This window comes from Monodon monoceros, unplaced genomic scaffold (assembly GCF_005190385.1).
Source record: "Monodon monoceros isolate NGI ecotype Baffin Bay Population unplaced genomic scaffold, NGI_Narwhal_1 Super_Scaffold_18, whole genome shotgun sequence".
In the NCBI taxonomy this organism is placed as follows: Eukaryota; Metazoa; Chordata; class Mammalia; order Artiodactyla; family Monodontidae; genus Monodon; species Monodon monoceros.
Window position 1 is genome coordinate 171604342 of NW_021703774.1, and position 25224 is coordinate 171629565.

A 25224-nucleotide genomic window follows, 5' to 3' on the forward strand; every position below is an offset into this window, starting at 1 on the left:
ACACACACACACACACACACACACACACACACACACACACACACACAGCCCCGGACCATTTCATTTCAATGAGGGGCAAGACTAATTCTCCCTTGAAGGGATCTGTCAACAGCTCAGATAATCACATTGTTTTACAGGCTGGGCCAAATGTGTCAGAAGTGTGACAAGAATTATAACCTTCTGGGAAAGAGAGACTGACTTTTTAAGCAATAATTTTCCTCGTTTCTTAATGGCAATGGAATTAAGGATTTGCCCTCTTCCTCTATATAATTCCCCCCTCTCCACATGAAGAAGGCTAACAAGACTGATTCCCCAGTGATAGAAGGACATGATAAAAGGATTCCATGGTTCATTGGAAGAAGTTATTGACAATAATATGAATAATATCTCTTTGAATTTATATATTTTCCTTCCAACATTTTATATATACAAAATATAAACATACGTATATAATATAAATGTAAAATAATTACATAATTTCAACTGTCCTGACATAAAAATCAATAACGTGTTTACCTGCACCGGATTGACAAATTTTCCTTCGATCTTCATGATGCTAGAAGTTCCCAGGTCATCCGGACTAAGGGAGAAAGTCAATTCAGATTCTCTCTCTACAGGGATCTTCTCCAGTTTAAACTGAATGGTCGTGTTGTTCAGGATGTGAAAAGCTGGCATAAAAGAGGGGAAATGACAGACTGGAAACATTCATATTTACTGCGTTCCTGCTGATTAAGTAGAGAGTGTATAGAACAAAGCCCAGGAGTTGCTCCTAGACCAGGAGGGCAGGTTAGCCTGGCACCTGGGGTCTATGACTGAATACAAACTTTGGTAATTATCCCAAGACCAAAACTCATAGCAAGCAGAGGTACAAGATAAATTTATACACAAAAAGTAACAGTTATTTTCATGACATGCTCCACTTGGTGGCTTCAAAATATGGTGCAGTGAACATTAACCCAGGCCAGGGTCCATGTTAAGCTTCTCTTAACCTCCCAAGCTGGCATTTTCCAAACCAAATTGCTCATCCATGTCCAGCTTTAGATTGATCCCTCTTATTGGACCTAAGTCAGAATCACAGACAATATAAGGTTCTAAGTAAACAACTTCTAACCCAAGCAGAGAAAGCAATCTTTTGGTAAGTATGTAAATCAATCGGTGAACACAGCTGAGAACCATAGGAGAAGTTCTCAAAGGCATTAATTTCTTCACCAATGAATAAGGCCGTCTAGGGCTTACCTGATTCCTGTGGATGCCAAGACTATTAATAGATTGAACTGTTTGGTTTTAGCAGATCAGATCGAGAACACAAACTGGCATTTTATTCCTAGAACCCTGGACCAAACCATTACAGAAGATGACAGGATACTCAAAGGAGAACATAACATCCAGAGACTAAGTTTCATATTCTATTTCTGTCAATCCCTCCAGCTGCCTTAGACTACGATATTTAACTAGGAAAGATCTACAGCTTAGGAATGAAAAAAATCAGATGCATTTGACCAAATTACATAATACTCTAACAGAATCCACCCACTGAATCCCTGTGAATGAACACTCACCCAACAGGTCCACTTAAAAAAAAAAAATCTTATTTTGCCAAATATGGTAATCAATGGAAAAAGTTGCAAACATACCAACCTAATATGAAGCATTCTAATAAAATTCTATTTTGATTTCTTAAATATTAACCGGGGATAATTCTAAAAGAAAGGTTTTTGTAGTTATTTTAAGCCAAGTACTATCTACATGAGCTGGGTTTGGAATCTTTAAACAAAATGAGACAAAAGATACACACTCCTCACCTTGACCTCTATGCAAAGATTCAAAGAAATCATGTCGGGTGAAATGAGCTTCCTCTTGACTACTGGCACTGGCAGACCCAGAAGGAGGGCAAAACGCCCGGCTCACTTCAGGCCCAGGGCCCTCTCTGCCTGCCAACTGGGTGCAATTCAAAGAATATAATTTAATGTCTTTGATTTCCACTTGCAGACGGTCACTTCTGGATTCATCATCTCCTGCCACAAAATTCTGGATGAATATCTGTCCCAAGTGTCCTACCAACAACTCAGGACTCCCAGGCTTCCGAGGGATAGAAACAACTGGTGATTCAATGTTTATGTTCAAGATTAGCTTTACAGTGTCGGAATGAGATGCACCTAGGCCAAACCCATATGTTTCATTTTCTTCTAAGATAAAGGATTCCCGGGCCTTCCTTGGAGTTTCAAAGAGTGATACCATCTCAGTGTACTCGGCCGTCTTGGTGGCTAGGACTGTGGTGACTTTGGTGGCTGCGCTTTTCAGCATATTTCGAAAATTTTCTTCCAGCTCATCCATGGACAATGTCAACTCCTTCAAAAATTTAGCAGAGTGGTTGTAATGCAAGGAAGCCATCTTGAGATTGAGAAAACATTCCTGTTTAAATTTCTCAACAAAGGTGAAACTCAGAGCTTCAGTGAGGGCTGCATCTTCCATTCTGACAAATACAGATTCAAAGTAGCCAATATCACTGATGATATTTTCATAGCCTATGGAATTCCCAATGCTGACAACATATTGGTTCTTAACATTCTCCTGTGTTAAATCCATAAGCTGCAAACAGCCAAGAGAACCGTTCATGTCAAATGTGCTGCCCATGGAGACGTTAACTTTGGTGCCACCTATACTTGCCGTTGCAATTTTTCTGCCATATTTCTCTCCATTTGCCATTCCCACTGTCCGAAGGAGCAGCAGGTTAAGTCTGTGGATTTCCACTGCAACCTCGGTGTTTTGTTCATATGTAGATTGGTAAGTTCCTTGTTCCCTAAAGCTTCTTTCAAAATCAGTCATTAAAGGTTGAGGACTCAAATCATCTTTTTCCTTGGGAAAGGATTTTTGAAGAAAACCAATCAGCTCCACAATTGTCTCTGGATTTAGGATGATATCCAAATTATTCACCTGTAACGAAACCACCTGAAGAGTGCTGTCCAAATTCATCGATGGGCACTCTGAACTCACAAACTGATACTCCAGTTTTATGAGGGACTCTTGTTCTTTGGTGAGAATTCTGTCAAGAGAAACACCAGTGGCTGATCGGTCATTCAGTGTGGCAGTATTAGTGAGGTGGGCCACGTTGGGTCCAGAGACAGGAGACTGGGCTCTGCTATCCCGGAGGCTTCCTGTTGGGATATCAAAGCTCAAATTCTTATGAGAGGCCATCAAAAGGTCAAAATCAGCACCATATGTCTGCATGGTGTCCACCAGCAGCAAACCATGAACAGTGAGGGAGACTTCAGCGTCATAAGGCCTCTTCACAAAGTGAGCGTTGGTACCAAATACCTTGAGCACAGAAATGTACCGGCCGTTGCTCTCAACACCAAGCTGCATACAGTTCACTTTAAATTCAGCCAGGAGGAGTTGTGACTCCACCAGAACCTCCCGGGTATGCTGCTCCAACACCACGATGCTCTGGGTTAAATTCATCACCGAGTCTTGCAAACTTCCCCGCTGTCCCCCTTGGGGAAAAATCTTCTCTTTAATCTGAGTGTCAAAAGTCTTCATTTCTGGGGTGGTCAGGAGAGCAAAGCAATTCTTTAGAGCAGATATTTTATCTTCATTGATGTGGATCTTTAGGTCTGGTAGGTTGCCTGATAGCACGGCTCCGGGGTACTTGGGATCTGAAGTATAAATCAATCGGCGTTCTAACTGTAGGTGAACGTTGAATTTCTCGACCACATGGGTCGGTCCCACATCAATATCCTGGACATGCTTCCAGTTGTCCTTCACTCGTCCAACCATGATCTGGAGGTCCAGAAAGGACAGCGAGTACCTCTCATACATCTTCGTGCTCATTAAATGTGCCTGAAGCTGCTCTTCACTGAATTCAACTCCAGAAAATGGAGGTGTTTTCTCCCTATTACTGCTGTTTGTCTCGGGAGGTGGGGTGTTAGGAGGTGTGGCAAGAGGGGTCTTATATTCATCATCACTAAACTGATTCTCTTCAGATGCTGACCCATCCCCACTCTTCCTCTTGGAGTCATCTGCAGATGAAAAAAGAGAAGATTCAAAGTATATGTCTGCTCTTTCCTTCCTCTTCCCTTTAATGAAAGAATTAAGAAAAGTAGAGAATCAACCACCCCAATTTAAAAAATAAATGGATGAAAACTCCAAGCATTATATTCTGTATTTACCATTTATTCAGCATAAACTTATCTACTGATTTGGAAATCAAAACACAAAGAGTAAAAGTGTATGAACATGAGAAAAGATGGAGACCTGCTAACGTAAGAACATATGTCAGGGTGCAGAAGCCAACAACCTGCTGCCCGAAACTGCCCCCACCCCCAATCTGAGCTGCACTGCGTGAGCTGCCATCACCAACCCCTCTTATGTCACTCTCCATATTTGTTTACTTTTTCCTGTATTCATCTATGTGTACATTTTGTCCCCTCCCCCCACTAGAATGTTCTAAAAGAAGAGGTCTCGTCTACCTTCCTCAACACAATACCCCTAGTGCCTAGATCAATGCTTGGCAAGCAGCAACTGCTCGATATGTCATGTTCTAGCCCCAGAATTCACACTCTTAACCCCCCTCTCTTCTGCACCCAAGCAGTGCCGAGACAACAAAAACACATCGCTGGGTTTGCTATGTCTCTATTCCATGTTTGTGTTTTATAAATTCAAGTAGGTGCTTTCTGTGGTTGTGTGATCCTTTTCTTCAGATACAATTCCCTTTTCACATTCCCCTTACGGCCAAACTTTTCCACTCCAGCTCAAATCCTCTACCCTCTTCTCCTCTTCTGATCTTTCAGTAAAATAGGATAAGGCTGAGATTGTTTGATAAGCTTCCTCAATCTCTTTTATCCAATGAATCCTCTCCTTCCTCCCTCCCATCTCAAGGTGAACAATGACTATTTTTTGGATCTAATAATAGTAATGAAATTACCTTCCAGGAGTCTTTTTATGTATGTCCCTAATATCCCTAAATAGATTAAATCTCTATTCCAGAAATTATGTACTGAGAAATAATGTTTATTAAAATACAAAACTTTACACAAGAAATACAATTAAAAACCACAGTGAGATACTACTACACAGTCATAAAAATGGCTATAATCCAAAAGACAGATAATAACAAACATTGACAAGGATATAGAGAAACTGGAACTCTCGTACAATGCTGGTGAGACAGTAAAAAGGTGCAGCCATTTTACAATCTGGCAGTTCCTCAAAATGTTAAAACACAGAGCTGCTATATGACCCAGCAATTCTACACTGAAACAAACCCAAAAGACTGAAAATATACGTCTACACAAAAGCCTATACATTAATGTTCATACCAGCACTACTCACAATAGCCAAAAAGTGGAAACCCAAATGTCCACCAACTGATAAATGGATAAATAAAATGTAGTATATTCATACAAGGGAACATTATTCAGTCACAAATAGGAATGAAGTATTGGTACAGGCTACAACAGGATAAACCTTGAAAACACTATGACAAGTGAAAGAAGTCAGACATAAAAGACCACGTGTTATATGACTCTATTCACGTGAACTGTTCAGAATAGGCAAATCCATAGGGACAGAAAGATTGGTGGTTAGCAAGGGCTCGGAGAGCTGGTAATGGAGAATAACTGCTTATGGGTTTAGACTGTCTTCTTGGGAATGATGACAATGTTCTGGAATTAGATAACAGAGTTGCACAATTTTACCAACATACAAAAAACAACTGAATTCTATATTTTCAAATGTATCTCAATAAAGGTATTATTAAAAAAGTAACAAGTGGGCTTCCCTGGTGGCGCACAGTGGTTGAGAGTCCGCCTGCCGATGCAGGGGACATGGGTTCGTGCCCCGGTTCGGGAAGATCCCACACGCCGCGGAGCGGCTGGGCCCGTGAGCCACGGCCGCTGAGCCTGCGCGTCCGGAGCCTGTGCTCCGCAACGGGAGAGGCCACAGCAGTGAGAGGCCCGCGTGCCACCAAAAAAAAAAAAAAAAAAAAGTAACAAGTGAACTCTGGAGTTACAAAATGTTAAATACCTCTTTTTTTAAGCTTTACTTAGTTTAGCACAGAGACACATCAATCTACCACGACATGTCTTCATTACTTCACACTCACACTGTACCTTGGGTATTGGTCAAGAGCATTCTGCCTAGATCCACAACAACCAACACGGGATTCTTGAATTTGAAATCATCAGGAAATATCACCTGAGGGGCAGAAATGTCTAGTCGCACAGTCCACCGTTTACTCTCCTCCTGTAAAAATAAAACAAATGACGATTAAATAACCTTGAACTGCAACTGCTGACAGAGGGCAGCTTTATCAGCTAGGGCTCAAGCCTTCCCGAAAGCCACACTAGGGTCACAGGATGACGTAATGGTCTCTGATATTAAAGCAAAATGTTTAAAACAAAAGTGGATCCAAATGTTTAACAATTTGAGACATTACCACAGGCAAATGTCTGAAGTGGGAGAAAAAAATTGGCAAATTACTGGTTTGGTGGGTTGTTTGCTCTTTGATTTTGATGATCAGTGGTTTAAGAAAGGTCTGATTTCTAAATGTACAGGACTTAATACTTTAAAGTATTACAGAAGTTATACAATTCAAATAAAAGTAGAAATCCAAATATTTTTATTTATTCATGGATATTGCTAACCATGAACTTTCAGGCCAAAATACCTTACTGAAAAACATAAGCTTTGACATTTGAAATATAAAAAATAGACCAATTCATGAATTTGTTAACAGTTCTTCCCTGTGACTAAAATTAGCTAATTTATATAAATGCTATCAAAAAAAGTTGTATGTAGTAAAAAGCTAATTTATATAATTATACATAGTAAAAGCTACATGTAGTAAATTATATGTAGTAAAAGCTGATTTATATAAACGTGATCAAAAAGAAACCTCTTGGTCTAAGATAATCAGAAGGTACTAAATGTTGTAATTTGTGTCAAAACACTAGCAAAAACAGAAGACAGGACAAACTCTCCGCCCCTCACTACTTACCCCTAAACATTTTCCTCTGAACACTGCTGCCATGCCTTACACTCCCAGCTGGCTCTGCACCTTCCAAAGAAGCCACACTGACTGCTCCACCTACTGCTGCATCTCGGCAGCATACCTCCAGGCCACAGGGGCAGAAACCCAGTTATTTTCTTGTTTTGGTTTTTTGGGGTTTATTTTTAAATTTTTATTGGAGTATAGTTGATTTAAAATATTGTATTAGTTTCAGGTGTACAGCAAAGTGAATCAGTTATACATATACATATATCCACTCTTTTTCAGATTCTTTTCCCATATGGGTCATTACAGAGTACTGAGTAGAGTTCCCTCTGCTACACAGTAGGTCTTATTTATCTATTTTATATATAGTAGTGTGTATGTGTCAATCCCAATCTCCCAATTTATCCCTCTCCCCTAGCTTTCCCCCCTGGTAACCATGTTTGTTTTCTACATCTGTAACTCTATTTCTGTTTTGTAAATAAGTTCATTTGTACCATTTTTTTAGATTCCGCATATAAGTGATATTGTATGATATTTGTCTTTGTCTTACTTCACTCAGTATGACCATCTCTAGGTCCATCCACATTGCTGCAAATGGCACTATTTCATTCTTTTTTATGACTGAGTAATATTCCATCGTATATATGTACCACATCTTCTTTATCCACTCCTCTATCGATGGACATTTAGGTTGCTTCCATGCTGTGACTATTGTAAACAGTGCTGCAATGAACACTGGGGTGCACGTATCTTTCCGAATTATGGTTTTCTCCAGATATATGCCCAGGAGTGGTATTGCTGGATCATATGGCATCTCTATTTTTAGTTTATTAAGGAACCTCCATACTGTTCTCCATAATGGTTGTACCAATTTACATTCCCACCAACAGTGTAGAGGGTTCCCTTTTTTCCACACCCTCTCCAGCATTTACTGTTTGTAGACTTTTTTGATGATGGCCATTCTGACTGGTGTGAGGTGAGCCTTCACTGTAGTTTTGATTTGCATTTCTCTAATAATTAGTGATGTTTAGCATCTTGCCATGTGCTTTTTGGCCATCTGTATGTCTTCTTAGGAGAAATGTCTATTTAGATCTCCCACCCACTTTTTGATTGGGTTGTTCCTTTTTTTGATATTGAACTCCATGAGCTGTTTGTATATTTTGGAGATTAATCCCTTGTTCACTTCATTTGCAAATATTTTCTCCTATTCTGTGGGTTGTCTTTTCGTTTTGTTTATGGTTTCCTTTGCTGTGCAAAAGCTTTTTAGTTTAATTAGGTCCCATTTGTTTATTTTTGGTTTTATTTTCATTACTCTAAGAGGTGGATCAAAAAAGATATTGCTGCGATTTATGTCAGAGTGTTCTGCCTATGTTTTCCTCTAAGAGTTTATTATAGTGTCCAGTCTTACATTTAGGTCTTTAAGCCACTTTGAGTTTATCTGTGTGTCTGGTGTTCAGAAACCCAGTTTTGCTGGACTGTTGAGATGGCTCTGGGCTCTCCCTTTCTACTTACGGCATCCTCGTGTCAGCTGGTCACTTAGCATCACAAAGTGACCATCCTTCCCAGGAATTAAAACTGGGGCATCATTCCAATTGTTTTTCTTCTGCTAACAGTACATGAAAGGGGGTGTTCTTAAGTGAAATATTTACAAAATGTCAGGTATAGAAAACGGAACAAAGATGAGTCTGGAGAGTGTTCCAAGATGGGTAAAAGGAAGAAATATGATCTCGTCTCAGTCATTTGTTTTTATTTATTAAACCGTGACTGTACAAGACATGGGATTTTATTTTTTGCTAACTGATAAGTACTTCCTAGATTCAGTTCACTTAATCAGTGTAATTGATACAAGCATGTCTATCTATGTAAGTAAAGAACTTAGAAAAAACACCTTCCTCTTCCCCGCCCCCCAAAAAGAGTATTTACTACGCCTACTTACAATGAAATCACCCACTAGCAAACGATCAAGAGTTTGTCGGATTTCCGCCTTGGTCTGCATCTTCAGTCTGTTATATTGTCTTCGGGCAGCTTCAGCCACTCTCAACTCAAGTTCAGACTGATAACCAAAACCTGCAAGATGGGAAATATACAGGAGAGTCAGAATTTTCAAATGGCTGGGTGAAAGAAAGCACTGCAACTTCTATTCTCACCAGGGGTTTCCAGCAAAGCTAGAACACAGTCTGTACAACAACAGTTCCTTACTCCAGCCTGACCTGGTGCCATACAGGGTAACCGGAATGAGGCGAAGATGGGCGAGAAAGGCACATCCTTTCAAAACATCCATGTGGAGAAAGGCAGTATGTGAGGGAAGGATACCTAAGTTACTAGAATTTCTAGAACCAGTTTCTGAAAGATTCCAAACCATATTTCAAAATTCTTAAAAGCATATTACACTGAAAGAGCAATTGGAATCTAGAAGTAGTATATGCCTTCTACATTCTATCAGTGACAGAGCAATGAAGCCAAGATATTTATGGCCACTGTTTAAATGAAAAGACTCAAAAAACTGGACCAAAAACTAAAACAATTGTTATGAAGAGGGAGAGACAGGATACATTTAGGAAAGTACCACTGTTTTACTGACTTCCTTGTCAAACAGTAGTGCTTCTTCTGCACATACTGTCTCAAATCTTTTTTGGGAACAAAGGAAGGCCTAAGTGAATCAATGATGACACAGAAGAGTGCAATGGTGAACCTTGGAATACTTAATGCTGCATGAAACAAGTAAAACAAACCACTGATCCTGTCATCTAGGAGGAAACTGAACATTCCTCCTAAATTCTCTGGCCTAAATAAAATATCCTGGGTAGCCAAGGAAATCACTGTCCTCATGGAATGGGAAGCATTTTAAATGCATGCTAAATGAAGGCAAAGAAAGAGAAAATATGAAGGCTATTGATTCCTCTTGGAAGAGTAACTTTCCAAGGACATCCACTTTGATTCAGTAACTAAGGACAACCCTATCCACTTACTCTGCAGGCCTTCTCTACCACTACCAGGTCACCTGAATGTATAATAACCCTTGTCCCAGAAACGACAAGAAAGATGTCTTTAGAAAGTCACATAAGAGCAAACAAACAAAAAAGTTAACCTGAGGTATGAACCTTTCCCTTGTAGAAAAAGTCTGCTACTTTTTTAATAGCCTGGGGATTATATATGATGTTCAAGGGCCTCGTGCTGACATTCAGCCGCCTCTCAAAATGGCTGTGCACTGGATTTCTCTCATATAGCATCTCAAAAAATGGGTCATCTGGGTCTGCAGCTAAAGGAAAGAACCAGAGAAAGAAAATGGAACACAGCAAAATAATCATCTTATTCTTGATAACTGATAAGGACTTATGGGAAAAAAAGACATTTTCTCAATTATTTTCCAATTAGTTCTCATTTATGAAAATTTTATAAAACAGAAAACCTAATAAGGATTGACTAATTGTCAACAGGACTCCTCAAACAGGACCAGGTTGTTGGACTCACTCCCAACATGTAACCCAGGACCCGGAGGCCCTGAGAGTTACCCCAGTCACACATGGGTGGAGCGAGAGCATGAGGCAGTCTCCAAGTCAGACAGGGATCCACACAGCAAACCACTGGGCACAAGACAGGACACACTCCCTCTCTGCTGACCAAGACTACTGATCTATAATCATCGCATTTTGAAGAATGAGTTTAAGAACGTACGACAACTTACCAGGGTGATGATCGCTTCTGTCTGCAGAGGCTGTCTGGAGTCCAAAAGACTGTGAGACTCTGCCGACTTCTTTTTGCTGATAAACACACACAAAATGCAAAAAGGTCAGGGCGAGAGGGACCAATTCACTGTGCACACGCTCTCTCATGTCTTACCCTTTGGCATCACTCTTGCTTAGCACAGTCAGAATCAAAACTCGTCTGACACCAGGCGACTGTGGACCTGCAGGCTGAGCCCTCCAGTCTGTGCCTTTCCCCAGCCTGGTACGGGCAGTGCGCTACTCTGCACTCAGCACACTTAATGAACGACTGCTCAACAAGGACTGAGTGTGTACAGCTTTTCACACTTTCACTCTGCCCACCCACACTCTCCCCAGTGCCCCATGACAAAACATTCTGAGAAGAATAAGGGGCTAAAGATTCAACTCTTCTGGGCTTCCCTGGTGGCGCAGTGGTTGAGAATCCACCCACCAATGCAGGGCTCGAACATGGGTTCAAGCCCTGGCCCGGGAAGATTCCACATGCCATGGAGCAACTAAGCCCGTGCGCCACAACGACTGAGTCTACGCTCTAGAGCCCGTGAGCCACAACTACTGAGCCCACGTGTCACAACTACTGAAGCCCGCGTGCCTAGCGCCCACGCTCCACAACAAAGAGAAGCCACCGCAATGAGAAGCCCGCACGCCGCAACGAAGAGTAGCCCCCGCTCGCTGCAACTAGAGAAAGCCCACATGCAGCAACGAAGACCCAACGCAGCCAAATATAAATAAATAAATAAATTTATTTAAAAAAAAAAAGATTCAACTCTTCTGACCATCTTTTTGCCAACTTAGTAAGATCAAAGATCTTCTAGTCTAAAAATAATATTATATATAAAAAATTACACCTATAGAGAAAACTTGTGGTGGCTCTTTTGTAACTCTGGAAACATGAGACTACCTATCAGTGACTGAGGGTCAGAATGAATGAAAATCACTGTCAGATACAGAGGACATTCAACATTGACCTTGAAATGCAGAAAATAGTGGTGCTGATGGCATTTTCTTCCAAATCAGAGCAACTATTCCAAGGTGGCTATAACACAGGGAGGGAAGAAGGCATTGCCATAAAACTCACCAACACCTGCTCTCTGACAAATTCAAAAAACTTATCTACCTCCAATTTGATTTTGATCAGCCTGTCTCAAAATGATCAAATGTCAGAATGAATCAAGTTAATACTACTTTTGTTGCCTAAAACAGACCACAATTCACGAACACCCTGGATGAATCAGCCATCCCACTGCTGTACGTACTGGATTAGGGAAGACCAGAAGAGGAAATAGAGTCCCTTCTGTGGCCAGGTCTCGAAGAAACAGTCCACCCAACCGGACTGAAAGCAAGGAGGAGTTTCTTCGAGGAAGAGATTCTGCTAGAAGTTTTACACCTACAGAAAATAAATGTTAAGAGTTATACTATGCCATCATAGCCTTAATTATTTTAAAAGTATAAGATATAATATTTTACAGAAGACTATCAGATATCATGAACTATTTCTCCTTGAAATTTGAACAAAATAACCCTATCTACATATTATATGTCTATCTTATATAAATCTATAAGGAGTATTAGAAGTTTCCCAACAGAATGAATTTTAAACAGAGCACTTTACAATTAAATTCAAGCAATCTGCTAGTTCACACTAAGTTTATGATTTCTCAGCTCTCAAGATTATAAAGTCAAAAACAAACTGGATTTTTTTTTTTTTTGGTCATTTGCCTTTAAACTACTGACAAGCCACAGATAACTGGCTATTTTATGAACTGCAATAAATCTGTTTGTGAGAAGAGAAAATGAACATCTGGGTATTTATTTACATACCTTTAATTCAAATTCAGAAAAAGAAGTCAAATACAGTCAATCTTCATTATTCGCAGACTCCATATTTATAAATTCGCCTATTCACTAAAATTTATTTGTAACCCCAAAATAATACTCACGGTGCTCTGCGGACATATGCAGAGCAGCCAAAAATTCGAGTCACCTGAAGCACATGCTCCCAGCTGAAGCTGAACATGGCAATGCTCTGCCTTCTTGTTTCAGCTCATACAAGTGCCCTTGTGTGGTCTATTTAGTGCCAGTTTTTTGCATTTTTGTGCTGTTCCTTGGTGATTTCGCTGTTTATAAGGGTCCCCAAGCACAGTGCTGAAGTGCTGTGCCTTACAGAGGAAATACATGTAGTAGATAAGCTTCACTCAGGCATGAGTTACACGCCGCTGGCCATGAGTTCAATTAATGAATCAACAACATATATTAAATAAGGTGGGGCTTCCCTGGTGGCGCAGTGGTTGAGAGTCCGCCTGCCGATGCAGGGGACACGGGTTTGTGCCCCGGTCCGGGAAGATCCCACATGCCGCGGAGCGGCTGGGCCCGTGACCATGGCCGCTGAGCCTGCGCATCCAGAGCCTGTGCTCCGCAACGGGAGAGGTCACAACAGTGAGAAGCCCGCGTACCGAAAAAATAACAAAATAAGGTGTCTTTAAACACACACACTCATAGAACAAGGTTATATACTGATCCGTTGACGAATGTGATGACCAGAGGCTTGCAGGCACCTAACCTTGTGTTTCCCCTCGGAGCCCGGAGTCAGTATTCACGCAACATTCTAGAACATAACTACTGCAAATAATGAGACTCAAGTGGACACTCGTGCCCACAGAGATACAGAGCATCAGGTGGCTCTCTGGGGGCAATACCTGAAAACTCAAGCTGCATGAAAGCACTTTGATTCATCTGGGCAGCTCCCTGCTCCTGGTGCAGCAGAGTCACGGTCCCTCGCTGTAGCTGTAAGTTCAGTTTGGCAAAGACATGGTCTCGCTTTGTGTACGTGTTCATACAAGAGGCATCTGCAGTGGGGTCAAAAAACTCCTCGGAGCCTAAATGTGAGGAAGAAAAGACTTTAAGAAAACACATGGGAAAATTTAAAAAGCACTGATCACAGTCATTATGACATTACTTAACTATTTTCCCCTTTTAGGGAAGAACTCCAAAGTCACGGGTGACTGTTTTATTCACCAATGTGAAACGACCCTAACTGTTTTATAAGGGCCCTGATCAACTTATTGTCAAATGAGGGACGATGCCAAATTCATGATAAAGTACACTATAAGGCAGCACTGCCCAATGCAGTGCACTGTCCTACACTGCACTGTCCTGCACAGTGGCCACTAACCACAAGTGGCTTTGAGCACTGTGGCTCATGTGGCAAGTCAACTGAGGAAGTGAATTTTTTATTTTAGTTTAATAAATTTAAATAGCCATTTGTGACTACAGCTACCATAGTGGACAGCCTGGGTGTAAAGGGTGGCTCCGGACTGGTATTCAAGCCTCAGAGTTTAAAACTTTTGAACTTGTTCAGATTTAATTCTCTTACAATCACTGCCACTCAGATCGATCTGAAACCATATTAATATTCAAATTCAGTAATGGAGTTACAAACAAGTATCTCTTGAAACTTCCTCTCTCTGACTCTATGAACATGAGACAAACCGTTACTAATGTCTTTTTTTTTTTTTTTTGGCTGTGTTGGGTCTCTGTTGCTGTGCACAGGCTTTCTCTAGTTGCAGTAAGTGGGGGCTACTCTTCATTGCAGTGCACAGGTTTCTCACTGAGGTGGCTTCTCTTTGTTGCAGAGCACAGGCTCTAGGCATGTGGGCTTCAGTAGTTGCAGCATGCAGGCTTCAGTAGTTGTGGCACGTGGGCTCTAGAGCACAGGCTCAGTAGTTGTGGCGCACGGGCTTATCTGCTCAGCAGCACGTGGGATCTTCCCGGACCAGGGATCGAACCCATATCCCCTGCACTGGCAGGCGGATTTTTAACGATTGCACTGACCAGGGAAGTCCTTCTACTTTTTTTCTATTTGAAATATAGCATGGGCCATTTCACAAATAACAGATGAATTATGAACCAAAGGTCTCCTTTCACTATAGCCAAGAAGGGCAAGTAAAGGCCAGCCCTGCCTTACCCAGGATCTCCTCAGGAGTCCAGCGTTCGTGCTGCTCCGCAGTCAGGCCCTCGACTGGTTTCCCTTCAGGGCTCTGCTGCCCATACCAGCCACCCCAGCCAGGAAACCAGGACTGAAGGTACTGCAACATTCCGCTGCCTCCGCTGGGCTCTGGGTCTCCAGGAGACTCTCCCGGAGAATACAACTGAGGCTCTCGTAAGCTCTGTGTCAATCAAAAATGAGCACATGTGAGTACTCGAAGACAGAAACAGGAAGTGATATACACCGCTGCTTATTCTCTGTCTGCCCACAGAGGCACTCAGAGCCTAATGGGTCAGAACACATCTTCTCACAGAGGATTTCCTACCTCTGCCAGTTCTTCCTGTTTGTGAAATCGTTCATGAACCAGTTCACGCAAAATCTTCAATTCCTCAAAGCTCTGTTCCTCTTCAATCCGACACACTTCCTCCTGTTTGGGTGAAAACAAACAAACAAAACAGGTATTATAGCTCCAGAGAAACGGGACACCTTCACGAACCAATCCAGTACTGTGAAGGAACCCAACTGGCCTCCAACGTTTCCCAACATTTAGAAGGCCAAGAAACAATGAAGATAAACAGTTAATTCCTAATTGCTATGTTTCTGGTTTAAAAAGCTTTTCCATATAACGCTGATAGATTCTACCTGGTCTCTGAGATGAGACTAACGGTAAGTACAGAGGGAGCAGACACAGTACTGAGTTGAAAATGGGAAATGAAGAACATGTGCTGCCAGAGTAGCCCATGTTTGCACAGCAATGGCGGTTTACAAAGTGCCTTCACATGTGTTACCTCAATTGATTCAAGCTGGTGGCTAGTTATTATTCTTCCCACTTCAGGTGAGGAAACTGAGGACCAAGTTTACAGAGTAAGTGTGTAGGCCTCCAGCCCCCCCTTTTTTTTTTTTTTTTGCGGTCCGTGGGCCTCTCACCGTTGTGGCCTCCCCCGCTGTGGAGCACAGGCTCCGGACGCGCAGGCCCAGCGGCCATGGCTCACGGGCCCAGCCACTCCGCGGCATGTGGGATCTTCCCGGACCGGGGCACGAACCCGTGTCCCCTGCATCGGCAGGCAGACTCTCAACCACTGCGCCACCAGGGAAGCCCTCCTCCAGCTCCTTTATTTTCATATGGGACATTACCAAGGAAGTGGTCATTTTCATTTGTTTCATGCTAGTTAGGAAAGAACAGCAGTGGCCAGCTACATGCAAAGATGCAAAAGAAAGCAGAGGTAGCTATCCTAAGCTGTTTCTTATACGCTACGATTAAGAAAGGATATTATATGTGTTTACTTGCTCACCTCAGTTGTAATTTAGATTTTTCTCTCCCTCCATGTCTTTGCCTGTGCCTTTAAGAAAACCATCCAAAACAAAAGGTCTGGTTTATTCCATCCTTTTCATAAGGTTTCTATGTCAGTAACCATGCCTGACACTGGTGAAAAGAGCACTAGCAAATTGAGTGGGTCATGCCCGGGGTGCTGGCAGAAGAGGTGAAAACACCCAGGGGTTCAGCACTGCCACTGGTTACCACAGTGGGGTGCTCTCATAGGCTGAATGTGTCCCCCCAAAATTCATATGTTGAAGTCCTAACCCCCAGTGTGATGGGATTTGAAGGTAGGGCCCATGGGAGGTGAACAGGTTTAGATGAGCTGATGAGCATGGAACCATCATGATGGGATTAGTTGCCTTACAAGAAGGGGAAGGCAGACAGATCTCTCTCTACCCAGGAAAGGCCAAGTGAGCACACAGTGAGAAGGTGGCCGCCCACAAGCCAGGAGGCTGGTCTTCCCCAAGAACCGAATCTGCCAGCACCTTGATCATGGACTTTTCAAGCCTCCAGAATTGTTAAGAAATAAATGTCTATTGTTTAAGCCCCTCAGTCTGTGGCATGTTGTTATAGGAGCCCGAGCTAAGACAGGTGCTAAAGGGAAGCTTAGAAGAATTTACTAAAGAAAGAGTGAATTAAGAGATAGTACGCAAGCCAAAATACCAGAAACAGTCTGAATTGTTATTATAAAAACAGATGCTCACAAAACCGAAACAAATCAAGGAGGAGACACTCCCTACTGCCTTCCCCCAGGAGACAGAGGCAGATAGACTAGAGCAGGGAGGGAGCTTCACACCAGGGCTCCAGGACTGCTGGTTCTAAGGGTCTCTGGTCCTGTAGGTAGCTAAAACAGAAGCTTGCCTTCACCCCTACTTCACACCCTCGGCCTAGCCTCTACCTCCAAAACCCCAAGGTCAATCACGTCAATTGGGATTAGGGAAAATGTGGGCCAAAGTCTACAGAGATTAGTTATAGACTTTGCAGGAAAAGAATTAGGATCAGGTGTTGAAGAGACCTGAGTGACTAGATGGAATGTCTCTCTGGGCCCCGCACGGAGAGCTGGGGGGGGGGGGGGGGGGGGAGGGGGTAGGCCTGGCAGGACCACGGCCCCTTTCTCTTCCTCCCACCCCATGGCCCAGCTCTCCTCAAGCAACAGAAGGTGCTTCCTGCCAAGGCAAAGCTGGGCCTTCCAAGAAGCTCTCACCCTAATAAGACCGACTTTATCCTGTAATAACTATGATCCCGAACAAAGACTTTATTTCTTCACAGGTTCCCTTTTCTTCAGCCTTTGAGAGACATCCTTACCCTCTGACTGGAGACGAGAAATGAGAGACAACAGCCTCCTCACCTTGTCGTCTGCAGACAGCGAGCCTCCTTTCAACTTGGTAAAGTATTTGTCAGTGTAGGACACGGCATCGCGGGCCCGGCGCAACAGGAAGTCCCACGTGCAGCGCGTCCTCTGCTCCCGGATCTCATGCAGGTTGGCATTCAAAGCAAAATACCACCACTCTCGGCAGCTGAAACAGTTCATAACCATCTATTTATTTACAATAAAAGCGATGAAAATGCTATTGACCCAGAGCAATCCACAACACACCACTACCCTTCTGAGACATCTCTTCTCTTGTCAGGCATCTGTTTATGCCTCAAACTCAAATAATATTAGGCTAACCTCAACATATGGGGAAAGTTAATCTACTGGATCCTCAGTTTATGCACCAATTATAACACATTACTCTATTGGTCTGAATCACCCGTAACATCAGCCCCTACCACAGAAAATCAAGTGGTGGCTATACAGTAAATACCATCATAAGATAATCAGCAAGGATTTGACTATTAAAGATTTTAAATGGAATATTTCAAGGAAGACTGGAAATACACAGCATCTAAAAAAAGTTTTAACATTGACTCGTCAAGTTTAGCACATCTACATAAAAAAAGATTTATTTTTGCTATAGATGTTATCAAGTGTACTATATAAATGCTGACCAAACAACTTAGGAGAAAAGACACAGGGAAGTAGGTTCAAGAGCGCTGCAAAGTATTTACCACACAATCAGAGCCCACCAGAGCAACGCCAGTCTCCTTACTAAATGAGGCTGAGAGGACCTTCTGAATTCCACTACGCTCGACCTAAGAGTAAACCCGCGACACCAAAGAGATATACAGTAGCGTGTCAATGATGATAAACAACAGAAATAGCATTTTAAAGCCCAGAAAAGTCGACGGTACTTTTATCTCCAACCATGTGTAAAAGACAGTGAGGCATACTTCTGATCTAGGTACAAAAAAAGAACATGCTAGAAAATGCATTTCAGACACAACACTTAATCGACAAGCCTTACTTCTCAGATACGGCCACTTTGGGTTTCCATTTTCGGAACTTCAACTGCCTCTCCTTTCGTTCCAGCTCCTTGAGGAATTCCATGATTTGCCGGTATTGCAACTTTTTATTAGAGGTTAAGAGACACTAGGTTAGAATTGGTTTGTTTCTTTTGCTCAGTTAAGACATATACGTCACAGGAACAAGTCATATTAGTCAACCCACTGAGCTGAAATCCAGTGCAAACTGCAAGACTAAACTCTGGCACCAGTGTCAACGTCTCTCTGAACAGTCAGTAAAGTACGTAAATTTACTGTCTCTCTTGTACTCTTTGTTCAGCACTTAAAATATCAAATCAAAACTAACCTGAGACCCACCCAATCCAACTATATAAAGACAGTGGGTTCTGCACCCACCACAGCCTGGTCTCATGCACACTTCCTTTCCCACGAGGGGACCTCGAAGTATCCAGACCCTTCTATCAACACGTTTCCTTCACCCCAGTTACCAGTCCGATAGTTACAGGGAGAAACAGGGAACCTGAGAGAGTTTCAAGGGAATGGTCTCCAGATGAATATCACATTCAATACGGGGAGTGTGCCGAGACCTCAGAGGCTCTTTAGAGCAGTTTCTCTTCAGAAGAGCAGACGCGCACACAGGCTCCAAGATGTAGTGATGATTTCGACTCTCCTTGCTCTTGTCCATGGCCTCCTGAGTGTCACAAGAATGGCTGTCATCATAGCAAATGTTTTCAGGATCAAGTCACCTGTTGGAATGCTGTCTAATCTACAGCATGTTATATCAGAATCCAAAAGCAGGATAAAACTGGGAATCTAAAGCTCTCTAGCATTTTAAAATTTTATTTATATTTCTTACAGGTAATACACGAGGTAATACATCCACGTGGTTTAAAATTTAAAAGGCAAAAAAAGTGCAACCTCTCCTTCCGACTCCCATCCTCCAGCCACCCAGTTACCCTACTCACAGGCGACCAACGACACCAGTTTCTTATGTACTCCACCAGAAGCATTCTGTACATAGTCAGCCAAATGCTAATTTTCTGGTTTTTTAAACCATTCTTACACAAATGGCATATATATGCTCTTTTATCTTGTTTTTTAAACTTAATACTGTATCTTAGAGACTATTACGTATTCATCATAAAGATCTTTGCCTTCATTTTTGTAGTTGCATACTGTTCTACTGTATGGATGCACAGTATTTATTTAATCAAATTAGCAAAACAAAAACCATTCTGCACAATAGCATGCAAGCCAAAGATAATCGTAGTTGAGGGAAATATGAGTCCTTTTTCTCCATTTCACTTAAACCACCTACAATTTCTTTAAAAAAGATTAAACTGAGTTTTTTTAAATATCCTTCACAAACAGTAATACTTTATATCCAATGATTTATCATGACTTTCTAAGTATTTCTCAAAGGAATGCCACCGAAGGTGACATTTCAACATAAAATGCTGTAAGAAAGTTCTTCTTTAAGAACCACATCTGGTGCTTTATTCAGTAAAAATCTGGATGCTTAGTGCACTGGTGGCTAAGCAAGTGGAGGATGCTAGCATGTGAAGTGCATGCAGTGGAATACCACGTAACAGTCACAAGCAATGAATCAGAAGTATAAGCAGCAATACTGATCAATCTTAAAAACAGATTTAAGTGAAAAATAGCAAACAAAGGAATCAATAATACACTATAAATGTAAAACATACACAAATCCCTATATATTGTTCAGGGTTACAGACACAGCAAGTACCTCAAGCATACATACTGGAGGGCGAACGCCTACGCAGGGAGAGGGGGTGGGAATGGGAACAGAGATGCAGAGAACAAAACTTTATGTGGCAACAATACTACACCACTTTACTGCCGTGCTATGTTATAACAAAGCCCTGCCACAATCATACCTGTAACTCCACCTGAGGCAAATCCCCCAATAAAGTGCAATCGACATCCCAATAGATGCTAAACTCTGCCACATCTAACTGCTTTTTCCGCATTAATTTCTGTACCTGAGGGAAGACAGGGAAGAAAACAAGATGATTCTTTATTCACAAATTTATCCATTCATTCAACAGGCCATTTGTGAAGAATCATGCACCGGGTGCTTTGCATGGTGCTGAGGATACAAAACTGAATGAAAACATGGTTACAGAGTTCAGAATCTAACTAACTGGAAATACAAACATGCAAATAATTTTAATTAAGCAGAGGGAAGCAGAGGAAGAATATATGAGATGCCATGAGCAAACAAAGAGAAAATGTCACTGTGCAGATGAATATCAAAAGATGTGTACGTTTCAGACAAAGGGTGGCAAGGAGAGACTGGGACACATTTCAAGGAGTGGGGCCAACGACACAAAAGGCCTCACAGCTGCAGAGGACGGCGAGCACATCTGTGTAACTGCAGCACTGTGCTCAGGGATGGGGCAGTATCGGCTCACGTGTATGGACACACATTTGAAGTGAGGAGCTAGTTAAGTGTTGAGAAAAGTAGGCTGGAACGTTACTAGGTGTACTAGGTTGAAGAGTCCCCCCCGCACTCCCCAAAATTCATGTCGTCCCAGAACCTGTGAATGAGACCTTACTTGGAAATAGGGTCTTTGCAGATGTAACCAAATTAAAATGAGGTCATACTGGATTGGGGTGGGCCCTAATCTAATCACTGGTGTCCTTATAAGAAGAGAAAACACATGGGGAAGAAGGCCATATGAAGATGGAGGCGGAGACTGGAGTGATGTATCCACAAGCCAAGGAACACCAAGGCATCCGCCAGAAGCAAGGAGAGAGGCATGGGACAGTCTCCCTCAGAGCCTCCGGGGCGAACCAACCTTACCAACACCTTGATTTTGGACTCAGGCCTCCAGAACTAAGGAAAATAAATCTCTGTTGTTTTAAGCCATCTAGTTTGTGGTGATTTATTATCATAGCCCTAGGAAACAAATACAATAAGAAGTCTGTCATACTAAGGAGTCTAGATATCATACTTGAAGGGACTTGGAGCCACTGAGGGTTCTGATGCAGGCATGCACACCAGGACCCGGTATGGGTTTTAGAAACAGAACTCTAGCAACAGTGCAAAGTGGAGCTTCCCCCGACGGAGTCATGGGTGTGTCAAGATAATGAGCAAGTTTATACGATCGAGTTACATTTTAGGAATACAGCGACCCTTGAACAACATGGGAGTTAGGGGCGCCGACCCTCCGCGAAGTGGAAAATCCACGTATAACTTTATAGTCAGCCCTCCGTATTCGAGGTACTACATCCAAGGATCATGTAATACTGTGGTATGTATTTAGTGAAAGAAATCTGCATCTAAGTGGACCTGCACAGTTCAAACCCATGTTGTTCAAGGGTCCACTGTATTCGGTTACTCTGAGCTAAGCACCTCCAGCCCCAAGCAGCCACATCCATTTGCCCCAGTGTCCTGTACAAATACCACGATCCTTCTCTGTGTGCCGTGACGTTGGAAAGGTTGAGAAGCATTGGCACAGAACGAATCAAGAGCCTAGGATGGAAGCAAGGAGGTCACAGAAGTCAGGACTTTACTGAGCAAGGCAGAAGCTGGCAGGATCCTGAACTCAAGACAGTCGCGGTGAGGATAAGTGTAAGAGCCACATTTGACACATTTTGCGGGAAAAACTGGCAGGACACTGTGACCAAATGCATATGGAAACTGAGGAATAAGAAGTGAAGGGATGAGCACAGGCTTCTAGGGACTAGCGTCATGGGTAAGAACACGTGCTCTGAAGCAGGGCTGGCAAACCTGTTCTGTAAAGGGCCAGAGAGCAAACATTTAGGCTTTGGGGGCCATTCGTTCTCTGCTGCAGCTACTCAGCTCTGCCAGGGCAGCACAAAAGCAGCCTTAACAACATGTAAATAAACAGGCGTGGCAGTGATGCACTAAATCTTAATTTACAAAAATAGGCGGGGCAGATTTGGCCCCCAGGCCACAGTTTGCCAACCCCTGATCTACAGCCGGTGCACCTGGGCTCCAGACCCAAGCCCACCACTCACTCATCCTGCTCCTCAGCGTCCTCGGCTGTAGTGCAAGGATAACAGTAGTGGAGGTTACTGGGAATTCAATGAGATAAGTCATGTGAAGCACTAAGAGCAGTGCCTGGCACATAAAAGGGCTCTAACGATGTCAGTTTTCATACGTGTGTTTGTAACATTCGGTAACATGTTAGAGAATGAAGGAAAACAGCTGGTTTCAGGGAGTGAAATGGGCAGGTGGAATATAATGGGATCATTTTGATTATAACGAGCCTAAATACCACAGAGGCGTCCCATAGGTAGTTAGAGAGCTTGAATCTGAAGGTCAGAAGAGGGGTGGAGAATGGCCCTTCGAGATGCGGGCGCCATCGGCAAATATTCCCAGGTGGCTGCCAAAACTATAAAACAGAATGAGCATACCCCGAGAGTGCATGTAATGTAAGAAGAAAATCAAAGATAAGATCCTTTCTGCACCTCAGTTTCTTCGTGTACAAAATGTGCCAACGTTTAATGGATGAATTAAATAAGAACAGGTCAGAAGAAATTAACTGTTTCCCTATTTCAGCAAAGGAGACAAGAGACATCCATCCACACCCTCCAAAGAACATGGAGAAGAAGATCGTGGTCTCATTTAGCTAACACAAAAGGACACAAGGCAGAGCCCTAAATGCTCCAGACCGAGCGCTTTCTTCCCAGTTTGCAGTCGTTATTTCATACTCACAGGCTCGTTCACAGCATTCTGCATGGACACATTCTTAATGCAGACGCCAAACGCAAAAGGATGGGAAGGACTGGTAATACCATCTTCAAAGCGCAAATGGACATCTTGAATTTTTAACTGCAGTGGGAAAAAAAAACACATTTAGACAACTGCTGCAGGTAGAATACCACAGGCAGGAGTCTACTTAAGTAAACCACAGCAGGCATTTTACACAAACGCATAGCTTATGTCACACACACACCCGATAATCTAAGTTCCTCAGAGATTTATAATCACAAACTGGACATGAATGACACTTCCTTGTGATCAGTGCCTTCTCAAGAAGAGAGTTACAATACTTTCATCAAATCGTTTCAGAAAACACCTTGAACACTGAAATAAAGTAGTACCATTGTATCTAGATAACTGTCCCTCCCTCTCTAATGATATCTTAATCTTGCCTCTGTGTCCTCAAACCTGGACACAGGAACACCAGCAGGGCATTTCCATTTTGACCTTATTTGTTACCCCTTGCCCCTATAGTGGGGCTACAGAAAAAGCACTCTGCTTCAATGAATTAAAAAATAATAACAGAAAGTGAAAAGACAACCCATAGAATATGAGAAAATATTTGCAAATCATATATCTGATGATAAGGGACTAAAATCCAGGATATGTAAAGAACTCTTACAACTCAATAGTTAAAAATAAATAAATACTTTTTTTTTAATGGAAATGGGATTTGGACAGACATTTCTCCAAAAGATATACAAATGGCCAATAAGCATGAAAAGATGCTCAACAACATTAATCATTAAGGAAACGCAAGTCAAAACCGCACTGAGATTTCACTTCACACCCACTAATACGGCCGTTATTAAAAGACAGACAGTAACAAATCCTGATCAGGATGTGGAAAAATTGAAATGTTCACACATTACTGGTGAAACTGTAAAATAGTTCCTCAAAAAATTTAACATATAGTTACCATAAGACTCAACAATTCCACTCTTAGGCATATACTCAAGAGAACTGAAAACATACGTTCACACAAAACCATACACATGACTGTTTATAGCAGCAATATTCCTTATAGCCAAAAAGTGGAAACAACCCAAATGTCCATCAACTGACAAACGGATAAACAAAATGTGGTCTACCATGAGAACTGCAAAAACTCTAGGTATGAGCACTCCATTCAAACGCCTACCCTAAGAGACCCAACCAAATTTTAACATAGGCTTCTAGCAGCCTAAGGCTGAGTCCCCAGGACATTCCATCCCCTTCCTGAGTTCCCATCTAGAAAAGCTCAGGGCTGTGTGTTCTAGCCGAGGCCTGACAAGAGCACACCCGACCCCCTTCTTAGAGCATTTACCAAAAAGGGCTTCCAACTGCAAACCCTTTCTCTGTCCCTATGTGATGTGTCTCCTACAACTCAAGGACCTAAATGCCACTCCCTGGAAATGGAATCATCAGGAAGGACGGAGCCTCTGTCTCCCCTCTCTCTGGGAGCACAGAAGCCCAGCTAGCAGACACAGCTGGCCTAATCATATCTACACTGACCAACCCTTTGTAATTTTTCATCTGAGCCCTCTCCCCACCCCCACCCCGCCCCCATTCTCCCTTTAAAAGGCCTGGTCACCTCTGTACAAACTGGAATGGAGCTCTGCTCCTTCCCCTACTGTCAGAAGTCACTGAATAAAGTCTGTTTTCACCATTTTAACTTCACTCCAGCTTTATCTTTGGCAATCCATCCAATGGAATATATTATTCAGTCATAAAAAGAATAAAATCCTGATACATGCCACAACGTGGATGAACCTTGAAAGCATTATGCTAAAAGGCCAGTACAGCCCCACTAATGTGAAATGTCCAGACTAGGCAAATCCACAAAGTAGGTTAGTGGTTGTAGGGGGCTGGAGGGAGAGGGGAATTGGAAGTGGCTGCTAGTTGGGTATGATGAAAATGTTCTGGAATTAGACAGTGGTGATCGATGCCCAACTTTGTAAATATACCAAAAACACTAGATTGTACACTTTAAAAGTGTGAACTTTACAGTATGTGAACTAAATCTCAATAAAGCTATTATTAAAAAATAAAATAAAAATAATGAGGAATTTTTTTTAAAAATCAATGACAGCTAAAATAAATAAATAACTGCCTGGAAAAGAT

At 42.3% G+C, this 25224-nt stretch overlaps 1 protein-coding gene across 5 annotated transcripts in view; it reads right to left on the reverse strand.

Moving 5' to 3' along the window:
• Positions 1-25224, reverse strand: part of VPS13D (vacuolar protein sorting 13 homolog D) — a 246829-nt gene that overhangs the window by 203798 nt on the left and 17807 nt on the right. For 3 of the 5 annotated variants that reach the window (XM_029230144.1, XM_029230148.1, XM_029230145.1), the window contains 15 exons: positions 23074-23190; positions 20264-20368; positions 18883-19053; positions 18365-18465; positions 17365-17533; positions 15024-15125; positions 14678-14879; positions 13410-13589; positions 11970-12100; positions 10677-10752; positions 10080-10250; positions 8928-9058; positions 6108-6240; positions 1803-4016; positions 517-668 (listed from right to left, as the gene is read on the reverse strand). In XM_029230144.1, the coding sequence (XP_029085977.1) occupies positions 517-668; positions 1803-4016; positions 6108-6240; positions 8928-9058; positions 10080-10250; positions 10677-10752; positions 11970-12100; positions 13410-13589; positions 14678-14879; positions 15024-15125; positions 17365-17533; positions 18365-18465; positions 18883-19053; positions 20264-20368; positions 23074-23190 (4155 nt within the window). Of the gene's footprint in view, positions 1-516; positions 669-1802; positions 4017-6107; positions 6241-8927; positions 9059-10079; positions 10251-10676; positions 10753-11969; positions 12101-13409; positions 13590-14677; positions 14880-15023; positions 15126-17364; positions 17534-18364; positions 18466-18882; positions 19054-20263; positions 20369-23073; positions 23191-25224 lie in introns of those variants that run through there. The other 2 variants (XM_029230146.1, XM_029230147.1) reach the window with 2 other exon arrangements.